Source organism: Tachypleus tridentatus, chromosome 6 (genome assembly GCF_004210375.1).
Source record: "Tachypleus tridentatus isolate NWPU-2018 chromosome 6, ASM421037v1, whole genome shotgun sequence".
Taxonomy (NCBI): domain Eukaryota; kingdom Metazoa; phylum Arthropoda; class Merostomata; order Xiphosura; family Limulidae; genus Tachypleus; species Tachypleus tridentatus.
Genome location: NC_134830.1, coordinates 7,997,831 through 8,020,755, shown reverse-complemented (window position 1 = coordinate 8,020,755; position 22,925 = coordinate 7,997,831). Strand labels below are relative to the sequence as shown.

The following is a 22,925-nucleotide window of genomic DNA, read 5'->3' as shown; positions in this document are numbered from 1 at the left end:
CTCTTTTACCTGATTTACTAACTTAACCCGCGCCTATAGAGACAATTTCTTTACAAGACTTTCATGTAACACCTTGAAAATCCAAATACACCAAATCTAATTCTTACCCTCAGCCACATAAGCATATGTCCATTCTGAAACATATTTTATAATAGAACGGGATTTTTTTACTTAAATTTAGAAATTTGATATGCAGGTGTGAATCCACCCGAACTTATTATTTTTTGTTTTTGAATTTCGCACAAAGCTATTCCAGGGCTATCTTCGCTAGCCGTCCCTAATTTAATAGTGTAAGACTAGAGGGAAGGAAGCTAGTCATCACCACCCATCGCCAACTCTTGGGCTACTCATTTACCAACGAATAGTGGGATTGACCGTAACGATATAATGCCCTCACGGCTGAAAGGTCGAGCATGTTTGGCGTGACGGGGATACGAACCCGCGCTCCTCAGATTACGAGTCAAGTGCCTTAACCATCTGGCTAGGCTATGCCTGGCCATGTATTTCTTATAACCTCATCTGTCCCTTAGAATAATGTTTATAATTTATAATTTAGTTACAATCCTTTGAATAATGTCATGCCATTACGTCATGATGTCTTCGTGACAGACGTCTTAAAGTTACACCACGAAATTAATTCAAATGAGATTATTTTTATATTTCTCAACAAAATGTTCTTTAATTCCCTTTAGACATCAACTTATACCAGTAAACGAAGGGCCGACATGCTGGAAAAGTTAGTTGCCCACTTGAAAGATCTTCATACAAAATCCTGTTCAGGTATAACAAACGAAAATAATTTGTTCGTGTTATCTGTCTTCTCGATTTCGGACTTAAACTTTAAAACGAAAAGGGTATTTTAAGAAGAATATATAACAATCTAATGTTTGCTGTCTTCTAACTTAATTTGTTTTAAATGTTTGAGACTTGTGGATTTATTAATGTTGTTTGTTCCATTACAACTCGTGGTAATAAGAAATTAGCCATGTCTCATTATTCTGATTTGCAATGATTTTGACATAAAACGTTTTATCTTAACAGTAAATATCACATTCGTGGTCATCACTTTGAGAGCATAATTTGCGACTATATTGTCTTATCATACATTTAATAAAGGGAACAGATTATTTTAATAACCAAACTTAGTTGGTATTGTGTCAATAAACTTGTTTGTTCCCTGTAGAGGTCAGCACCATGCCTGAAGCGCCAGCTGGTGAAGGTTTTATTATTGGCTACAGGGAATGTATGACTGAGATTACTCGTTTTTTGTCAGCTAATGAGTATAGATGCTCTTCTGAGTTCATGACCCGTCTGTTTTGTCACCTGAATAGAAGGCTTCATGAAAACAACAAACGTTGCAGTGGCGACTCGACGAACCAGATAGAGGACTTGCTCGTGATGTCAGATTCTCGCCAAACACAAGTAGAAATCTCCAGAGAAACAGAACCAAATCGTAATGAATTGCCGCTTAAGAACGCCGTTATTGGTCCTGGAGTTTTTTCTAGTGGTTATTATTTTTGGCCCGTGTACAACAGTGACACGTCATCTGGCGATTTTATTGGCCGTCATCCTGGAATTAAAATACCTTTCAAAAAGGACTTGGGTTCGAGTCAAAACGAAATTGTGAAGAATAATAATCAAGAAAATCCCCAAATAATAAAGATAAAAAATGTTGAGTGTAAGAATCAGGCTGATGGAGAAACAGTATGGCGCCCATGGTAAAAAACAAACGATATTCATATAGCTGCCATCATAAAGTGAACTGATAATGTAGCTAAAGAAACCCATGATGCAGTTCCAAATATAATTCATTATGTTCACCCGCTTGAGTTCGTTATTAAACCTTAATATTAGGTGTTGAAAACGATATCAGAGTTTCGATGAAAAAATTCAGAAATCTTACGAGAAACAAACTTGTTTATTAGTGTGGTATTCAAGGTGTGTGTGTTTTTGTGTTTTTCTTATAGCAAAGCCACATCGGGCTATCTGCTCAGCCCACCGAGGGGAATTGAACGCTGATTTTAGCGTTGTAAATCCGGAGACATACCGCTGTACTAGCAGGGGGCTTATTTAAGGTAAATATAGGTTTATTTACTGACGAAGAAATACGCACAGATACTCCTAGGATACGTTCTTGTACAATGAAGTGAAAAATGGATGAATATTTCTGTGAAATTTAATAAACTAAGAATGTCCTGAATATGTTTTCAGTTTTGTTTTTGAACAAAATTGCCACCTGATTCATATTAAACACTTCGAATACATACTGCATGTACTTTTACGAGAGAGTAAACTTTATAATGGTCTTAGTTTACAAAAACAAAGGATGAACTTCCGAGTAATAACAATCTTTTCTTTGTTACAGGAAGTAACAACATGTTCTGTACACTCTTTATTACATGTAGCAACAATATGTTATTTACACTCTTTATTACATGTAGCAACAATATGTTCTTTATTACATGTAGTAACAATATGTTCTTTATTACATGTAGTAACAATATGTTATTTACACTCTTGATTACATATAGTAACAATATGTTATTTACACTCTTGATTACATATAGTAACAATATGTTCTTTATTACATGTACCAACAATATGTTATTTACACTCTTTAATACATGTAGCAACAATATGTTATTTATATTCTTTATTACATATAGTAACAATCTTTTCTTTGTTAGAGGTAGTAACAATATGTTATTTACACTCTTTATTACATATAGTAACAATCTTTTCTTTGTTAGAGGTAGTAACAATATGTTATTTACACTCTTTAATACATGTAGCAACAATAATTTCTTTGTTACAGGTACTAACAATGTGTTATTTACACTCTTTAATACATGTAGCAACAATAATTTCTTTGTTACAGGTACTAACAATATGTTATTTATACTCTTTATTACATATAGTAACAATCTTTTCTTTGTTAGAGGTAGTAACAATATGTTATTTACACCTTTAATACATGTAGCAACAATAATTTCTTTGTTACAGGTACTAACAATGTGTTATTTACACTCTTTAATACATGTAGCAACAATAATTTCTTTGTTACAGGTACTAACAATATGTTATTTATACTCTTTATTACATATAGCAACAATAATTTCTTTGTTAGAGGTAGTAACAATATGTTATTTACACTCTTTAATACATGTAGCAACAATAATTTCTTTGTTACAGGAAGTAACAATATGTTATTTACACTCTTTAACACATGTAGCAACAATAATTTCTTTGTTACAGGTACTAACAATATGTTATTTATACTCTTTATTACATATAGTAACAATCTTTTCTTTGTTACAGGTAGTTTGTTTGTTTGTTTGTTTTTTTTAGAATTTCGCACAAAGCTACTCAAGGGCTATCTGTGCTAGCCGTCCCTAATTTAGCAGTGTAAGACTAGAGGGAAGGCAGCTAGTCATCACCACCCACCGCCAACTCTTGGGCTACTCTTTTACCAACGAATAGTGGGATTGACCGTCACATTATACACCCCCACGGCTGGGAGGGCGAGCATGTTTAGCGCGACGCGGGCGCGAACCCGCGACCCTCGGATTACGAGTCGCACGCCTTACCCGCTAGGCCATGCCGGGCCATTACAGGTAGTAACAATATGTTATTTGCACTCTTTATTACATGTAGTAACAATATGTTCTTTGTGCTCTTTATTCCATGTACTAACAATCATTTCTTTGTTAAAGGAAGTAACAATATGTTATTTATACTCTTTATTATATGTTGCAACAAGCTGCTAACAAAATGTTATTTACACACTTTATTACATGTAGTAACAATCTTTTATTTGTTACAAGTAGTAACAACCTTCTCTTTACGCTCGTTATTACAGGTTGTAACATTCTGTCCAAAGTGACTCGTTATCTAAAACAGATCTGTACATCACACAGTCAACTTCTGTAAGCTGTCAAAAGGTCTACTTGCTGAACTCTCAGTTCATGTAGTTTTAAAGGAGACTTTATTCTTGAATATATGTAAACGTATGCAATATTTTTTCTCATTTATTTCTTGTTAGTATGATGTTCCCTTCGATAAAAACTAACTTCACTACAGGGGTAACTGTTGTTTTCCAAGTATAAGCCAGAACACTATCCGAGTTAATTCTAAAGTTCCCGGCAATGTGTTAACCTAGCTGAATATAATGAAACGTCTAACTCAGTGTGGGGGCGGCCAATGTTTACGTTATGGTTAGCGAGCTAGCGCTACAAATCGGAATATCTCAGGTTTGAGACGTGAACTCTATTATCCTTTTGAAAGGGTCAGGTATAGATATATGTAATGGAGGGTGCTGCTGACTGTCTCTTTAGTCAGGGACCTATAAATGCAGAATTAAAGGCAACTATGCTCGAATCCGAAGAATCTTTCGAACGAAAAAGAACCTCGTGGACCCTCATAGTCATGAAGGCCTGTCTTCGGAAACAGATTACATCCATGTACAAAAGATTAGGGGCGTAAATATAAACACGTGTAAGTTACTGAAACTGAAAACAACGTAGTTTACAATTAACCTAACATTCAGTGTTGCTTATTTTGTCTTTAATGTGTAATGTGAAAACTATTTGTTTACTGGCGAGAACCCTATAAGGATGAACGTTACTCATTTGTAAAAACGGCTGGTATTGGTTGAAAAATATGTATGTAAAAACGGCTGGTATTGGCTGAAAAAATTTTTATGCAAAAGAGCGAACAACGTTTCGACCTTCTTCGGTCATCGTCAGGTTCACAAAGAAAGAAAGAGGTAAGTAACCGATAGCTGACCACATATTTGAAAGGGGTTGTGTAATTGAGTGTAGGAATGTAGAGGGCGTGCTTAAATGTTTGATTATATTTATTAATATAGATATAAAGGTGTTCCTTTGTATTGGTTTATTTTGAGCTTGAGTTGTTGTATAAGTAAGACTTCTTTAATTTTACGTTTGTTTATGTTTGTTTCTTTATTTAGTATTTGAATGTTTTCCATGGTTATGTTGTGTTTATTTGATTTGCGGTGTTCAAAAACGTGTGAAGGTGACTTTTTATGTTCTTTGAACCTGGTTTCCATTTTTCTACTTGTTTCTCCAATATAGAAGTCGTGGCAGTTATCACATTGTATTTTATAAATAATGTTGGTGTGGTGTTTGTCACTGTAGTTTTTACATAGTATAGACCTCAGTTTTGTGCCTGGTTTTTGAATAAATTTGGTATTAAGTGTAATTTTTACATATATATTTTTCTTTACAAGTGGGTTTTCTCGTTATCACGGATGAACGATGCTGATTTCGAGAAACAAATAATTCTAGCTTTTTCTGATCTGTGTGATTCTTAGCACTAAAAACTGAGAGGCTAAAATAGTTTTGGATGAGTAGAGAAACCCTTTGTTAGTATATGTCAGATTTTACTACTCTATGTGCTATACATACACAATATACCAACTACTTTATGTGGTATACATACACAATATACCTGTTAATCTATGTGGTATACATACACAATATACCTACTACTCTATGTGCTATACATACACAATATACCTACTAATCTATGTGCTATACATACACAATATACCTACTACTCTATGTGCTATACATACACAATATACCTACTACTCTATGTGCTATACATACACAATATACCTACTACTCTATGTGCTATACATACACAATATACCTACTACTCTCTGTGTGCTATACATACACAATATACCTACTACTCTATGTGCTATACATACACAATATACCTACTACTCTATGTGCTATACATACACAATATACCTACTAATCTATGTGCTATACATACACAATATACCTACTACTCTATGTGCTATACATACATAATATACCTACTAATCTCTGTGGTATACATACACAATATACCTACTAATCTCTGTGGTATACATACACAGTATATCTACTAATATTTGTGGTATACATACACAGTATATCTACTAATCTCTGTGGTATACATACACAATATACCTACTAATCTCTGTGGTATACATTCACAGTATACCTACTAATCTCTGTGGTATACATACACAATATACCTACTAATCTCTGTGGTATACATACACATTATACCTATTAATCTCTATGGTATACATACACAATATACCTACTAATCTCTGTGGTATACATACACAATATACCTACTAATCTATGTGGTATACATTCACAGTATACCTACTAATCTCTGTGGTATACATACACAGTATACTTACTAATCTCTGTGGTATACATACACAATATACCTACTAATCTCTGTGGTATACATTCACAGTATACCTACTAATCTCTGTGGTATACATTCACAGTATACCTACTAATCTCTGTGGTATACATACACAGTATACTTACTAATCTTTTTAGTATACATTCGCAGTATACCTACTAATCTCTGTGGTATACATACACAGTATACTTACTAATCTCTGTGGTATACATACACAGTATACCTACTAATCTCTGTGGTATACATACACAATACACCTACTAATCTCTGTGGTATACATACACAGTATACTTACTAATCTCTGTGGTATACATACACAGTATACCTACTAATCTCTGTGGTATACATACACAATACACCTACTAATCTCTGTGGTATACATACACAATGGCCCGGCATGGCCAAGCGCGTAAGGCGCGCCACTCGTATTCCGAGGGTCGCGGGTTCGCGCCCGCGTCGCGCTAAACATGCTCGCCCTCCCAGGCGTGGGGGCGTTATAATGTGACGGTCTATCCCACTTTTCGTTGCTAAAAGAGTAGCCCAAGAGTTGGCGGTGGGTGGTGATGACTAGCTGCCTTCCCTCTAGTCTTACACTGCTAAATTAGGGACGGCTAGCACAGATAGCCCTTGAGTACCTTTCTGCGAAATTCCAAAACAAACAAACAAACAAAATACATACACAGTATACCTACTAATCTCTGTGGTATACATACAGAGTATACCTGACTGAATCTGTAAGAGAATTCCCGCAATGTTAAAACTGACAGAAGTCGGGTTATTGTTGGTAAATCTAGGTTTTACCAGTAAACTCTAACCTGAGAGTGAACGACTTTAGAATCACGTGCATTTCTCTATCTCAACGTCTGATTGGCGTCACCTGCGCCAGTGTGCGCGTGGGGGTTATCTTGTTGCGGAATTAAACACTAGCACGTGGCGAAGCGAATTTGAAATGTCTTGGCGGCGTCTTTCAGTTTCCGCTGTCTTTTGTTGACTTCATTCTTAACAATACGCAGACTTCACAAGAAGTTCAACGGAAACTTCGTGTCTCTTCGTTGACTTCCTAACAAAATTTGTTATACTACTATTCGAACTCTGGCTGTACAATCCATTATCAACACGTTCACATTTTGTATTTACATATATGGTAATATCGTGGATAATTCTTTAACACGGTTCATCATTAGATAGCTTATCAAATGAATCTTTAACACGGTTCATCATTAGATAGCTTATAAAGTGAATCTTTAGTTCGGATTATCTTTAGATAGCTTATCAAATGAATCTTTAACACGGTTCATCATTAGATAGCTTATGAAGTGAATCTTTAGTTCGGTTTATCTTTAGACAGCCTTTCAAGTGAACCTTTAATATGGTTCATATCATTAGAATGCCCTTCAAGTGAATACTTAATATGATTCATCATTAGAATGCCCTTCAAGTGAATATTTACCACGGTTTATCTTTAGACAGCCTTTCAAGTGAATCTTTAATATGGTTCATCATTAGAATGCCCTTCACGTGAATGTTTAATATGGTTCATCGTTAAATAGCCCTTAAAGGAATCTTTAATATGGTTCATCATTAGAATGCCCTTCAAGTGAATGTATAATATGGTTCATCGTTAGATAGCCCTCAAAGGAATCTTTAATATGGTTCATCATTAGAATGCCCTTCAAGTGAATGCTTAATATGGTTCATCATCAGACAGCCCTTCAGGTGGATCTTTAGTACTGTTCATCATTAGACAGCTCTTCAAGTGGATCTTTAGTACTGTTCATCATTAGACAGCCCTTCAAGTGGATCTTTAGTATTGTTCATCATTAGACAGCCCTTCAAGTGGATCTTTAGTACTGTTCATCATTAGACAGCCCTTCAAGTGGATCTTTAGTATTGTTCATCATTAAACAGCCCATCAAGTGGATCTTTAGTACTGTTCATCATTAGACAGCCCTTCAAGTGGATCTTTAGTATTGTTCATCATTAGACAGCCCATCAAGTGGATCTTTAGTACTGTTCATCATTAGACAGCCCTTCAAGTCAATCTTTAGTACTGTTCATCATTAGAAAGCCCTTCAAGTGGATCTTTAGTACTGTTCATCATTAGACAGCCCTTCAAGTGGATCTTTAGTACTGTTCATCATCAGACAGTCATTCAAGTGAATCTTTAGTACTGTTCATCATTAGACACCCCTTCAAGTGAATCTTTAGTACTGTTCAGCATCAGACAGCCATTCAAGTGAATCTTTAGTACTGTTTATCATTAGACAGCTCTTCAAGTGGATCTTTAGTCCTGTTCATCATTAGACAGCCCTTCAAGTGGATCTTTAGTACTGTTCATCATTAGACAGTTCTTCAAGTTGATCTTTAGTACTGTTCATCATTAGACAGCCCTTCAAGTGGATCTTTAGTACTGTTTATCATTAGACAGCTCTTCAAGTGGATCTTTAGTCCTGTTCATCATTAGACAGCCCTTCAAGTGAATCTTAAGTACTGTTCATCATTAGACAGCTCTTCTAGTGGATCTTTAGTACTGTTCTTCATCAGACAGCCCTTCAAGGGAATCTTTAGTACTGTTCATCATCAGACAGTCATTCAAGTGAATCTTTAGTACTGTTCTTCATCAGACAGCCCTTCAAGGGAATCTTTAGTACTGTTCATCATCAGACAGCTCTTCTAGTGGATATTTAGTACTTTACATCATTAGACAGCCCTTCAAATGGATCTTTAGTACTGTTCTTCATCAGACAGCCCTTCAAGTGAATCTTTAGTACTGTTCAGCATCAGACAGCCATTCAAGTGAATCTTTAGTACTGTTTATCATTAGACAGCTCTTCAAGTGGATCTTTAGTCCTGTTCATCATTAGACAGCCCTTCAAGTGGATCTTCAGTACTGTTCATCATTAGACAGTTCTTCAAGTTGATCTTTAGTACTGTTCATCATTAGACAGCCCTTCAAGTGGATCTTTAGTACTGTTTATCATTAGACAGCTCTTCAAGTGGATCTTTAGTCCTGTTCATCATTAGACAGCCCTTCAAGTGAATCTTAAGTACTGTTCATCATTAGACAGCTCTTCTAGTGGATCTTTAATACTTTTCATCATTAGACAGCCCTTCAAGTGGATCTTTAGTACTGTTCTTCATCAGACAGCCCTTCAAGGGAATCTTTAGTACTGTTCATCATCAGATAGCTCTTTAAGTGGATCTTTAGTCCTGTTCATCATTAGACAGCCCTTCAAGTGGATCTTTAGTACTGTTCATCATTAGACAGTTCTTCAAGTTGATCTTTAGTACTGTTCATCATTAGACAGCCCTTCAAGTGGATCTTTAGTACTGTTTATCATCAAACAGCTCTTCAAGTTGATCTTTAGTACTGTTCATCATTAGACAGCCCTTCAAGTGGATCTTTAGTACTGTTTATCATTAGACAGCTCTTTAAGTGGATCTTTAGTACTGTTCATCATTAGACAGTTCTTCAAGTTGATCTTTAGTACTGTTCATCATTAGACAGCCCTTCTAGTGGATCTTTAATACTTTTCATCATTAGACAGCCCTTCAAGTGGATCTTTAGTACTGTTCTTCATCAGACAGCCCTTCAAGGGAATCTTTAGTACTGTTCATCATCAGACAGTCATTCAAGTGAATCTTTAGTACTGTTCATCATTAGACAGCCCTTCAAGTGGATCTTTAGTACTGTTCAGCATCAGACAGCCATTCAAGTGAATCTTTAGTACTGTTCATCATTAGACAGCCCTTCAAGTGAATCTTTAGTACTGTTCATCATTAGACAGCTCTTCTAGTGGATATTTAGTACTTTTCATCATTAGACAGCCCTTCAAATGGATCTTTAGTACTGTTCTTCATCAGACAGCCCTTCAAGTGAATCTTTAGTACTGTTCAGCATCAGACAGCCATTCAAGTGAATCTTTAGTACTGTTTATCATTAGACAGCTCTTCTAGTGGATCTTTAATACTTTTCATCATTAGACAGCCCTTCAAGTGGATCTTTAGTACTGTTCTTCATCAGACAGCCCTTCAAGTGAATCTTTAGTACTGTTCATCATCAGACAGCCATTCAAGTGAATCTTTAGTACTGTTCATCATTAGACAGCCCTTCAAGTGGATCTTTAGTACTGTTCATCATCAGACAGCCCTTCAAGTGAATCTTTAGTACTGTTCTTCATCAGACAGCCCTTCAAGGGAATCTTTAGTACTGTTCATCATCAGACAGTCATTCAAGTGAATCTTTAGTACTGTTCATCATTAGACACCCCTTCAAGTGAATCTTTAGTACTGTTCAGCATCAGACAGCCATTCAAGTGAATCTTTAGTACTGTTTATCATTAGACAGCTCTTCAAGTGGATCTTTAGTCCTGTTCATCATTAGACAGCCCTTCAAGTGGATCTTTAGTACTGTTCATCATTAGACAGTTCTTCAAGTTGATCTTTAGTACTGTTCATCATTAGACAGCCCTTCAAGTGGATCTTTAGTACTGTTTATCATTAGACAGCTCTTCAAGTGGATCTTTAGTCCTGTTCATCATTAGACAGCCCTTCAAGTGAATCTTAAGTACTGTTCATCATTAGACAGCTCTTCTAGTGGATCTTTAGTACTGTTCTTCATCAGACAGCCCTTCAAGGGAATCTTTAGTACTGTTCATCATCAGACAGTCATTCAAGTGAATCTTTAGTACTGTTCTTCATCAGACAGCCCTTCAAGGGAATCTTTAGTACTGTTCATCATCAGACAGCTCTTCTAGTGGATATTTAGTACTTTACATCATTAGACAGCCCTTCAAATGGATCTTTAGTACTGTTCTTCATCAGACAGCCCTTCAAGTGAATCTTTAGTACTGTTCAGCATCAGACAGCCATTCAAGTGAATCTTTAGTACTGTTTATCATTAGACAGCTCTTCAAGTGGATCTTTAGTCCTGTTCATCATTAGACAGCCCTTCAAGTGGATCTTCAGTACTGTTCATCATTAGACAGTTCTTCAAGTTGATCTTTAGTACTGTTCATCATTAGACAGCCCTTCAAGTGGATCTTTAGTACTGTTTATCATTAGACAGCTCTTCAAGTGGATCTTTAGTCCTGTTCATCATTAGACAGCCCTTCAAGTGAATCTTAAGTACTGTTCATCATTAGACAGCTCTTCTAGTGGATCTTTAATACTTTTCATCATTAGACAGCCCTTCAAGTGGATCTTTAGTACTGTTCTTCATCAGACAGCCCTTCAAGGGAATCTTTAGTACTGTTCATCATCAGACAGTCATTCAAGTGAATCTTTAGTACTGTTCTTCATCAGACAGCCCTTCAAGGGAATCTTTAGTACTGTTCATCATCAGACAGCTCTTCTAGTGGATATTTAGTACTTTTCATCATTAGACAGCCCTTCAAATGGATCTTTAGTACTGTTCTTCATCAGACAGCCCTTCAAGTGAATCTTTAGTACTGTTCAGCATCAAACAGCCATTCAAGTGAATCTTTAGTACTGTTTATCATTAGACAGCTCTTCAAGTGGATCTTTAGTCCTGTTCATCATCAGACAGCCCTTCAAGTGAATCTTTAGTACTGTTCTTCATCAGACAGCCCTTCAAGAGAATCTTTAGTACTGTTCATCATCAGACAGTCATTGAAGTGAATCTTTAGTACTGTTCATCATTAGACACCCCTTCAAGTGAATCTTTAGTACTGTTCTTCATCAGACAGCCCTTCAAGGGAATCTTTAGTACTGTTCATCATCAGACAGCTCTTCTAGTGGATATTTAGTACTTTTCATCATTAGACAGCCCTTCAAATGGATCTTTAGTACTGTTCTTCATCAGACAGCCCTTCAAGTGAATCTTTAGTACTGTTCAGCATCAGACAGCCATTCAAGTGAATCTTTAGTACTGTTTATCATTAGACAGCTCTTCAAGTGGATCTTTAGTCCTGTTCATCATTAGACAGCCCTTCAAGTGGATATTTAGTACTGTTTATCATTAGACAGCTCTTCAAGTGGATCTTTAGTCCTGTTCATCATTAGACAGCCTTTCAAGTGAATCTTAAGTACTGTTCATCATCAGACAGCCCTTCAAGTGAATCTTTAGTACTTTTCATCATTAGACAGCCCTTCAAATGGATCTTGAGTACTGTTCTTCATCAGACAGCCCTTCAAGTGAATCTTTAGTACTGTTCAGCATCAGACAGCCATTCAAGTGAATCTTTAGTACTGTTTATCATTAGACAGCTCTTCAAGTGGATCTTTAGTCCTGTTCATCATTAGACAGTCCTTCAAGTGAATCTTAAGTATTGTTCATCATTAGACAGCCCTTCAAGTGGATCTTTAGTACTGTTCTTCATCAGACAGCCCTTCAAGTGAATCTTTAGTACTGTTCATCATCAGACAGCCATTCAAGTGAATCTTTAGTACTGTTCATCATTAGACAGCCCTTCAAGTGAATCTTTAGTACTGTTCATCATTAGACAGCCCTTCAAGTGGATCTTTAATATGGTCACTGTCAGACAACCGTTCAAGTGAATCAGCACTTCTTTATGCAAGATTTAAAGAAATATAAGACGGAAGTTGTAAATTTTAAGTGTCTTAAGTTCTTATAGAGAAACAGTGAATTACTTGGAAGCACATAAAATACAAACTCTATCTTTGTTAAGTTATCACGCTAGATATATAACACAGAAACGCTCACTTCTGGCCTAGTTAGCATAGCTAATTATATAACACAGAAACGCTCAGTTGTGGCTTAGTTATCACGCTAGATATATAACACAGAAACGCTCACTTCTGGCTTTGTTTGCATAGCTAGATATATAACACAGAAACGCTCACTTCTGGCCTAGTTAGCATAGCTAGATATATAACACAGAAACGCTCACTTCTGGCCTAGTTATCATAAGTAGATATATAACACAGAAACGCTCACTTCTGGCCTAGTTATCATAAATAGATATATAACACAGAAATGCTCACTTCTGGCCTAGTTATCACGCTAGATATTTACCACAGAAACGCTCACTTCTGGCATAGTTAGCATAGGTAGATATATAACACAGAAACGCTCTCTTCTGGCCTAGTTAGCATTGCTAGATATATAACACAGAAACGCTCACTTCTGGCCTGCTTGGCATAGCAGCTGTAAAGGCTCAGTAACAAGTGGAATAAAAGTTGTTACGAAGCTATTTATGAAGTAATGATTTACTGAGTTATAAATTTCATATTTCTGAGAAGAATGAAAGATATAAGTAATGTAATTCTCTTAAAGGTTAAATTGTCCCTTTACAAAGAAACTTAAAATATGAGATGATGAGCAAGGTTATACCAGTACAGAAACAACAGTAACGAGTTGATGAAGTTGCTTCACCTCGAATTATAAAAAGTAAAAGCTTCTGAGAGATATATATATATATTGTAAATGCTTAATATTTCCTAAGATAGCGTTTATTTATAAATCCTCCCTCAGAGTGCTTTTTTTAAAACGATCTAACTGCCCTTAGTAGCACAATGGTACGTCTGCTGATTTACAACGCTATAAACCAGGTTTCGATACCCCTGGTGTGATTACTTACAAACAACAACATCTAACCACCTAGCGGTCAGGACTGTAACCACTACCACATTTTTTTATTTTTTTTAAATTTCGGAATTATAAATATGCTTCATGTTTTATACATTCCTTATTCAAGTGGTTATTGAAAAACTTATATTCACTTTTCGATTTCCATTATACCTATTTCAGTACAGTATATTTCCGTGGTTTGCTTAGTGTAGCAGACTCAAGTATTGATACAAAGTAAGAGACATTCCCAACTGTTACATTACAAGTCGTAAATATTCAGATTTAAATGTTTCATTTATACAACTATTTCTTGGAAATCAAAAGTTGTAAATATCTTATTTATTTTTTAACTTGGATGCAGTCTTTTGAAGGAAATATCAGTTTGTTTTTGTTTGGTGCCGTTTTTATGTTGATACAACTTAATGTAAGAGAAATATTTTCTTGTTTTTTTCTACCTCTTCTGAAAAACGGCTGTGTGTTTAAATGATTTCAGTTTATAAACAGAAGGAACGAAACATTTGAGAGTGGTAACTCATATTGTAGCGTGCTGCCATCTAGCGAATAATACTTTAACAAATAGCAAGGTAGGCACGATAAGCGAGCGCCCTGTACGCCGCAAGGAATGGAACTCCGGATTTTGACTCTCTGTGTTTTACAATTTACCACTTATCGTTCTGTACAATACATGTTCAATATCTTGTAACTATGTTTAATAAAAATTTAGGTTAATTTAAACAATAAAGTTGTGGAGAACCAATAAATATTCCACAGATTTTTTTTTATTTTTATGGTATGTGCTTCAAAGAAATTCGTCAAAAACACGTTTTAAAATTAAGTTTTTGTTTTGTTTGTTGTACATATAAACTAGGTTATCTGCGATGTACACACTGCAGAAATTGAGTTCAAATTTTAGCCTTATAAGCCTTCAAATTAGTGGGAAAGGTGGAACCATTAAGATAACTGTTTACCCTGAAGAATATTCAATCACCCTAAATAGCATAGGATTCAGTTCCACCATTAGCCTGTCGAAAACAAATATTTAAAAACCATTTCTTTACTGTTACTTTAATTAGTTACCAGCCATTTAATGTCAAATTTATGAATTAATCTTTCTCAGTGGAGCCCAGGCGGCTGAGTGGTAAGCTTCTGCATTTATAACACTAAAAATGAGGATTGGATACCTGCTGTAAACAATCGAGATATCTCATTGTATAGCTTTGTTCTTAAACACGTACAGATAATCTTTCTTATTAAGTAAATCTCCGGTTTCTTTTAATGTAAAGTATAAGATATGTAATGTAAGCTTTCACTACTCCTACCCAGTACGTCAGCAAGATAGTAATACAAAAAACTGAGTTTCGATACCTACACTGGGCAGGGCACAGACAGCCCATTGCGTGGCTTTGTGCTTTACAATAAATAAACACAACAAACACTTGTTAAATCTGTCTATATATATCATATCAGAATTCTATGTTATAATAAGTAAATTATAATAATAATTTGGATAACAGTTCTTAACAAAAACACATAGCAAGTTACAGTACATAGCAAGTTACAGTACATAGTATGTTACAGTGCATAGTATGTTACAGTACATAGCAAATTACAGTACATAGCAAGTTACAGTACATAGTATGTTACAGTACATAGCAAGTTACAGTACATAGTATGTTACAGTACATAGCAAGTTACAGTATATAGTATGTTACAGTACATAGCAAGTTACAGTATATAGTATGTTACAGTACATAGCAAGTTACAGTACATAGTATGTTACAGTGCATAGCAAGTTACAGTACATAGTATGTTACAGTACATAGCAAGTTACAGTATATAGTATGTTACAGTACATAGCAAGTTACAGTACATAGTATGTTACAGTACATAGCAAGTTACAGTATATAGTATGTTACAGTACATAGCAAGTTACAGTACATAGTATGTTACAGTACATAGCAAGATACAGTACATAGCATGTTACAGTACATAGCAAGTTACAGTACATAGCAAGTTACAGTACATAGTATGTCACAGTACATAGCAAGTTACAGTACATAGCATGTTACAGTACATAGAATGTTAGAGTACTAAATGCTAGTTATGGTAAATTAATGTAGTTCATGAGTCACTCTCGTCTCACCTACTTGTTCTAATGCACGTGGACATCTATCTTTCAGCTCCAGGTTACAATCTGGTGGTTCTGCAACACCATATTAATCACCACCTATGGTCTAAACTTGTTGACAAATTTGTTAAAATGATAAGGTTGCTACTGTTAAGCTCACAGATCAAGTTATAGTACAATCCTCACGTCTTTGTGATAATTCGAAGATATTAGTTATTTTGTGTTGTAATAATTACTAATTTAACTGTGTCTTGAAGATGTGTGTGTGTGTGTTTTTATGGCAAAGCCATAAAGGGCTATCTGAAGAAGAATCGAACCCCTAGTTTGAGCGCTGTAAATTCGAAGACTTACCGCTGTCCCACAGCGGAACATGTCTTAAAGAATGTGGCTAAGAAGAGTCATTAGGTGGCGTTATTCTTTGATTCAAAATGTGAATGACCGATACCTAAGCTTCCGAAACATTTAAAACAAGTATATAATAAATGTTTGTGTAAGAATGTTTTATTAAAATGATATTAAAATCATAAGTAAGCACATGGAAAGTTGTGGAAGCAGTTAGGGGCTCGAACTTCGAGACACTTCAACAAGTTCAATATTTAGCAAATTGTTAAACAACGAGTTACACGGCCCGGCATGACCAGGTAGGTTAAGGCGTGCGACTCGTAATCTGAGGATCGCGGGTTCGCATCTCCGTCGCACCAAACATGCACGCCTTTTCAGCCGTAGAGGCGTTATAATGTGACGGTCAATCCCACTATTCGTTGGTAAAAGAGTAGCCCAAGAGCTGGTGATGACTAGCTGCCTTCCCTCTAGTCTTACACTGCTAAATTACGACACGGCTAGCGTAGATAGCCCTCGTATAGCTTTGCGCGAAATTCGAAACAAACAAACGAGTTAGGAAAAGTCTTAGCTAAAACAATGTTCGTTAGGTTGCGATGACATAAGTTTTAGTTCACATTGTTTTGCAACAGTTTTAAGGCAAATATTCTAACTTTGATACTCACCTCAAAAAAAAAAAAAAAAAAAAGAAATCGTACATGAGAAATTTGTTCTGTTGAATGTAGGTAACCAATAGTTACCATCTTGTTATATCCCAGCTTCTGGGGTTCTTCTCGTATCTATAACCCTCAGTTTGCAGACTAAGCATTGTTTTGGATTAACGCAGGATCACGTTTTGCTGCTCATTGATGTCCTAAATACTGTACGATTTTTAGAGAACAATGGAAGCTCTCAAGCAATTCACGTTACATATTTACTGTATTGAGCTGCGAAAGGAGAGTCGTAGTTTAGTGACATGAAAGCGTTATAAAAGTGAGAGTCAGTCTTATTATTTGACTCGAACAGCCAGATGAAACTCTTGTGGTGATGGGTATTACTGCTTTTTTTCTCGAGTAAGTGAATCGTGGTCAATCATTTTTAGTACAATACACAAGTTGAATTGTCTTCACTTTCTTATATTTAGTTTCAATAGTAGAATTTTGTGACAAACTACTAGAGGAGTGACTGCTTTGGCCATTCCTAATTTTGAAATGGTAGACTATAGGTAACACAACCCACCACCAGCTCTTAACTTAATTAATTTTGTTAAACGAAACGATAGAATTTGATTGTTAATCTTATAACGTACTCCTAGACACAACTGCAGGGTTGTTTTTTTTTAACTTTTGGTGGCAGTGAGATACGGACCCGAGACCTTCAGATCCACAATCTATACCATAGGTCTACGCTTGGCCTGCTCAAGTTTAGATGATTGCTTTTAGAATTTTCCAAATGCACTACGTACGAGACAGATAGATGTGATTACTATTTCAGAATATTATTAATTGTAATTTTACCTACAGTAATGTACTTGGAGGTGTAGTACATTTGTCGATGTTATACAGAGAATTATGCAAAAGGACAGCAAGATTAATCTTATACAATCTTATAGCTTCATGCTGTAGCTCATGGGTTTAGAAGAGTCTCCTCGTATAAGTAGGTTTCAGTTTGAAAATGAGAACATTTTTCTTAGGGTATCGTTTTGGAAACCATTGCTGCCCTAACAGCTTCGCTATATCTTTTTTTCTTAGGAAGAAAATTGAAAGCTTTGAAAGAATTAACCTTACCTGGTTATTGTATTGAACTGTGAATCAAAAGTTGCGATTTATTGAAGCGTTATAAGTGTGAGAGTCAATCCGTTATTTGGTTCAAAAAGCTAGAGAAAGCTCTTTCGTTGATGGGTATTGTTCATTGGCCATTTTTCTTCATGTCAGTATTTTAAAATTAGGCATAGCCACACAAGAATTTAAGGGCCTCTGACCTGACTATTTAGACCAGGTATCATCCAAGTACCATATTCCTCTTCTTATCATATTTGAACGCTATGATGCTCTATACCACAAGTTGGGCTGATGTCTTAAGTGTTGTGACAGCTAAAATGGCCCAGATCAGGACATCAAATGAACAGACATAATATCAGCTTTCTGTGATACAGCTAATCTCTACTTCTGTTTCCACAGTCCCTCATTCCTTCTTGTGCAAATGGCACAGGTAATCTACAAACACATCCAAGTGCTTGGTTGGAGTAGGCCTAGTGGTTGGCTTGACTCTTCACCACGTTAAGCCATCTGTACTGTGGCTGTGTTTCATTCTCCAAGCTACACTTATATCAGGTATTCAATTACATCAAAAGGCAAACTATCTAAATTCAAATCAGGCACTGCATCACACATTTCTGGCACCACCAGTTTCAGGTAGTTAACTGCCTGAGATTCCTTAAGAAATGTTTCAGGTCCTTCATGACTAGGCCTGGCAAGGTTTGGCAATAAGGGCGTCCGACTATCAATCCTCGTCATCGAACATGCTCGTCCTTTCAGCCACAGGGCGATATAATGTGGTGATCAATCTCACTATATGTCGGAAAAAGAGTGGTCAAAGAATTGGTAGTGGATGGTGTTGACCACCTGCCTTCCCTCTAGTCTATCACTGATACATTAAGGACATTAAGTCCTCGTGTAGATTTGCGAAAAATTCATAAAAGACCAAACCTCTGTGACTACCCTTTCAGATAATGGGGGTGAACACTCTAGGCTTTGCTGAAAGTCTGCTTCCTTCCTTGGAGTCGCATGATCACTGATGATTAGTCACTGCTGTTTCATCTGCTGGTAAAACAACTCTTGCTGATGGCTGCCATCCACCAGCATAACCATATGTCTGGTCCTTGGAACCTCACAGTTTCATCGTCCACCACTTCCCCTTGGGAAGGTCCACTTCTCATCTACTAGTGAACCAACTTATACCGGTGAAGTTCATCCATCAATGGCGCCTTCCCCTCTCTCTTTTTGTCTTCCCTGTGAGAGGCGTCAAACAGACGTGGGGTTCTGGTTGACTAGTCAGCGAGTACCTACAAGTTATATAGATACTGTCCACTCAGTATCAGATACTCTATGTTGCGCGCCAACCCTCAGGCGTCCAATGAGAAGGAACGTTATTGGCCCTTTTGGCACATCAGACATCATCCATTTCCCTTCATGTGCTCGTGACTGTGAGATGATGACTTCTGTGTGTTTTTGCACTATTATAAAAAGTTTGAAGACACAGGAGAGAGTTCCTTCTGATGCTAACCATCCTACTTACAGGCCACGCCGTCTCAGTTTCCGACTAAACTTCCTTCAGCTTGTACATCATACACGCAGTAGATAAAACTGTTTCTTTGTAAATACAAACCTGTAGTCCTTCATGTGGTGTGAACTCAGAAAGAGCAACAGCTCTGCAACAGTAATACCCAGGACCAACATTTCTTCTGCTTACTCCTCTTTATCATTACTTAGAAATTTCCAGAAATATCCAAAAGATATTATGTCACAGAGTGCGGGCTTGTTTCTCTCTTTGAACTCTAGTCGAGACCGTCAACAAGAGAGATACAATTCTAAGAAAGGTACAGAGCAACAGCTTTTATTTATCAAACATTAAACAAGGGCACGTTTTTGCAAATGTGGATAAACTTTTAATATATCTTTTAACAATTCAATGTGAGCTAGATATAAGAAAAAAAAACTTTAATACTAAAAAAACAAACCTGTGTAATACCAAGATAACACGAAGTTAATTTTACAGTTAAACCTACAAGAGAACATGCCTAATAACCAATTAGTTGACTGGTATCTGGTGAACACCAGAGTAAAGGAAAGTTGGTTGTCTATTTGAGATTCTTTGCTTCCAAACTGAACTGAAAAATAAACCAGAAATCAACAAAAATTTCGAAAACTGTACTGGTTAAATAAGAGAATAGCTAGCATTAACACACGGGACCGTTTCTCTTTTTCAATTGTTTGGTTTTTTTCTAAATGAAGAAAATCATATCTGCTACTTCGATTTCCTTTGCTCTGTACTGGCTGGCCGTTACGTTTGTCTATTCATGGTCAACGTATTAGAATAGAAACAGCAACTTATCAGTTACACCATTCTAAGTTCCTGGACTTTGTTTGTTTAAGTGCAAATCCACACAATGGGCAAACTTGTGCTCTGTCCACCACGGGTATCGAACCCCGGTTTTTAACGTTGTAAGTCTACAGACATACCGCTGAGCCACTGGGGGCAGCACAAAGCTACATAATGGGCTTTCTGTGCTCTGTCCACCACGGATTCGAAATCAACGTTTTGGAGTTAAAACTTAATAGATTTACCACTGAACCACCAGAGGAGATCTAATCAAATTTATATTTTATAAATAAATATAATTTTAAGTAACTATTAATTAGCTAATTAATAATTAAGTGAATATTTTTTTATATTACTCATAGCTACATTATGTCGCGGTCTGAGTTCTTTAAGTTAGATAATATGCAATGGCCCGGCATGGCCCTATGGTTAAAGCGCTCGACAGGCCTAACTACTCTTACATTTATACTTCCATCCACCACCTAGCGACAGTTTAAACAATCATAACAGCAAAGAAAAAAATAAAATCAAACGCATTTTATTTTGAGAAAAGTGCAAAGTGAAAAACAATAAAGTTTTTGAACTAATATTCTCTTACCCCAATATCTGCACGAACTTATTAATGGTTGTTGTTATTGGTGTTTTGAATTAAGAACAAAGCTACACAATGGGCTATCTGTGCTCTGCTCACAACGGGTATCGAAACCCGGTTTTTAACGTTGTAAGTCCGCCGACATACCGCTGAGCTACTGGGGAGCGGTACAAAGCTACACAATGGGCTATCTGTGCTCTGCCCACCACGGGTATCGAAACCCGGTTTTCAACGTTGTAAGTCCACAGGCATACCGCTGAGCCACTAGGGAGCAGCACAAAGCTACACAATGGGCTTTCTGTGCTCTGCCCACCATGGGTAGCGAAACCCGGTTTTTAACGTTGTAAGTCCACAGACATACCGCTGAGCCACTGGGGGCAGCAAAAAGCTACATAATGGGCTTTCTGTGCTCTGCCCACCACGGGTATCGAAACCCGGTTTTTAACGTTGTAAGTCCACAGACTGAGCCACTGGAACCTGAGTTTGATGCGTCAAGATGTGATACTAATTAAAGGAAGCGGAACGAATCTTACTAATTCCAAAGACGGAAGTAAAAATTTTATTACCTCGTGAGTAATGAGCTGAGTATGAAAAACGCTGATTCAGCTTCAACACGCATGCGTAAACGTCCCCATAACAGGATTTATTAGAAGGCGGATTATTACTCTCTTAATTTGTTCTCGATTGTTAACTTCTTTTGTGGACTAAAACAAAAAGTCACTGAGGTTGGAAAGCTTTCATTAGTTCGCGATCGGATCGAAAGAAAATAACAAATCCTGGAAGTCGGTTAAGAACAGCCATTTCAGCGCCGATAGGTTGCAATTACATTGGTCTGGACTATTTCGGCGAGCTTTGGTCAGTAACTAAAGGCCCGGCATGGCCAGGTAATTAAGGCACTCGACTCGTAATCCGAGGTTCGCGGGTTCGAATCCCCATCACACCAAATATAGTCGCCCTTTCAGCGGTGGGGGCGTTAAAATGTGACGATCAATCTCACTATTCGCTGGTAAATGAGTACCCCAAAAGTTGACGGTGGATGGTGATGACTAGTTGCCTTCCCTTTTGTCTTACACTGCTAGCTCAGATAACTTTCGTGTAGCTTTGCGCGAAGTTCAAACCAAACCAAAAAAGAAAAACGAATGATATGTGAGTAACACTAAGTGTCATTAAACACGTGTCATCTAGTGTCATACTGTATAGAAACCGCAAAAGAGGATCATATACATGACCACGTCATTGTTACACACTTATAAAACAAATGTTTCTTTGATTTACATTTGTTTCTGAAACCCCTGTTTCACTTACTACAGTTTAATCATTTTAAAACACATACTGTATGACTTCTCAGTTTATTTTTGTTTTCTTACAATGGTTCATCTACACTGGAACTGAAAATTTGAACCTGAACTGCACCCTATTCGTTTGTTTGTTTGTTTGTTTTTGAATTTCGCGCAAAGCTGCACGAGGGTTATCTGCGCTAGCCGCCCCTAATTTAGCAGTCTAAGACTAGACGGAAGGCAGTTAATCATCACCACCGACCGCCAACTCTTGGATTACTCTTTTACCAACGAATAGTGAGATTGACCGTTACTTTATAACTGGCCCCACGGCTGAAAGGGCGAGCACGTAACTTTACAATCCGTGGAGCCGTTACAATGTGACACGTAACTTTACAATCCATGGGGGCGTTACAATGTGACACGTAACTTTACAATCCGTGGGGGCGTTACAATGTGACACGTAACTTTACAATCCGTGGGGGCGTTACAATGTGACACGTAACTTTACAATCCGTGGGGGCGTTACAATGTGACACGTAACTTTACAATCCGTGGGGTCGTTATAATGTGACACGTAACTTTACAATCCGTGGGGGCGGTATAATATGACACGTAACTTTACAATCCGTGGGGGCGGTATAATATGACACGTAACTTTACAATCCGTGGGGGCGTTATAATGTGACATGTGACTTCACAAACCATTAGCAAGTGAATTAT

At 36.8% G+C, this 22,925-nt stretch overlaps 1 protein-coding gene across 1 annotated transcript; it reads left to right on the top strand.

Annotated features, from left to right (window-relative positions):
• The first annotated feature begins 695 nt into the window (after window positions 1–695).
• Window positions 696–2,052, top strand: LOC143251893 (uncharacterized). The gene is made up of 2 exons (XM_076503228.1): window positions 696–780; window positions 1,184–2,052. The coding sequence occupies exons 1-2, from the start codon at window positions 726–728 to the stop codon at window positions 1,720–1,722; spliced, it is 594 nt and encodes a 197-aa protein (XP_076359343.1). The 5' UTR covers window positions 696–725; the 3' UTR covers window positions 1,723–2,052.
• Window positions 2,053–22,925: the final 20,873 nt, after the last annotated feature.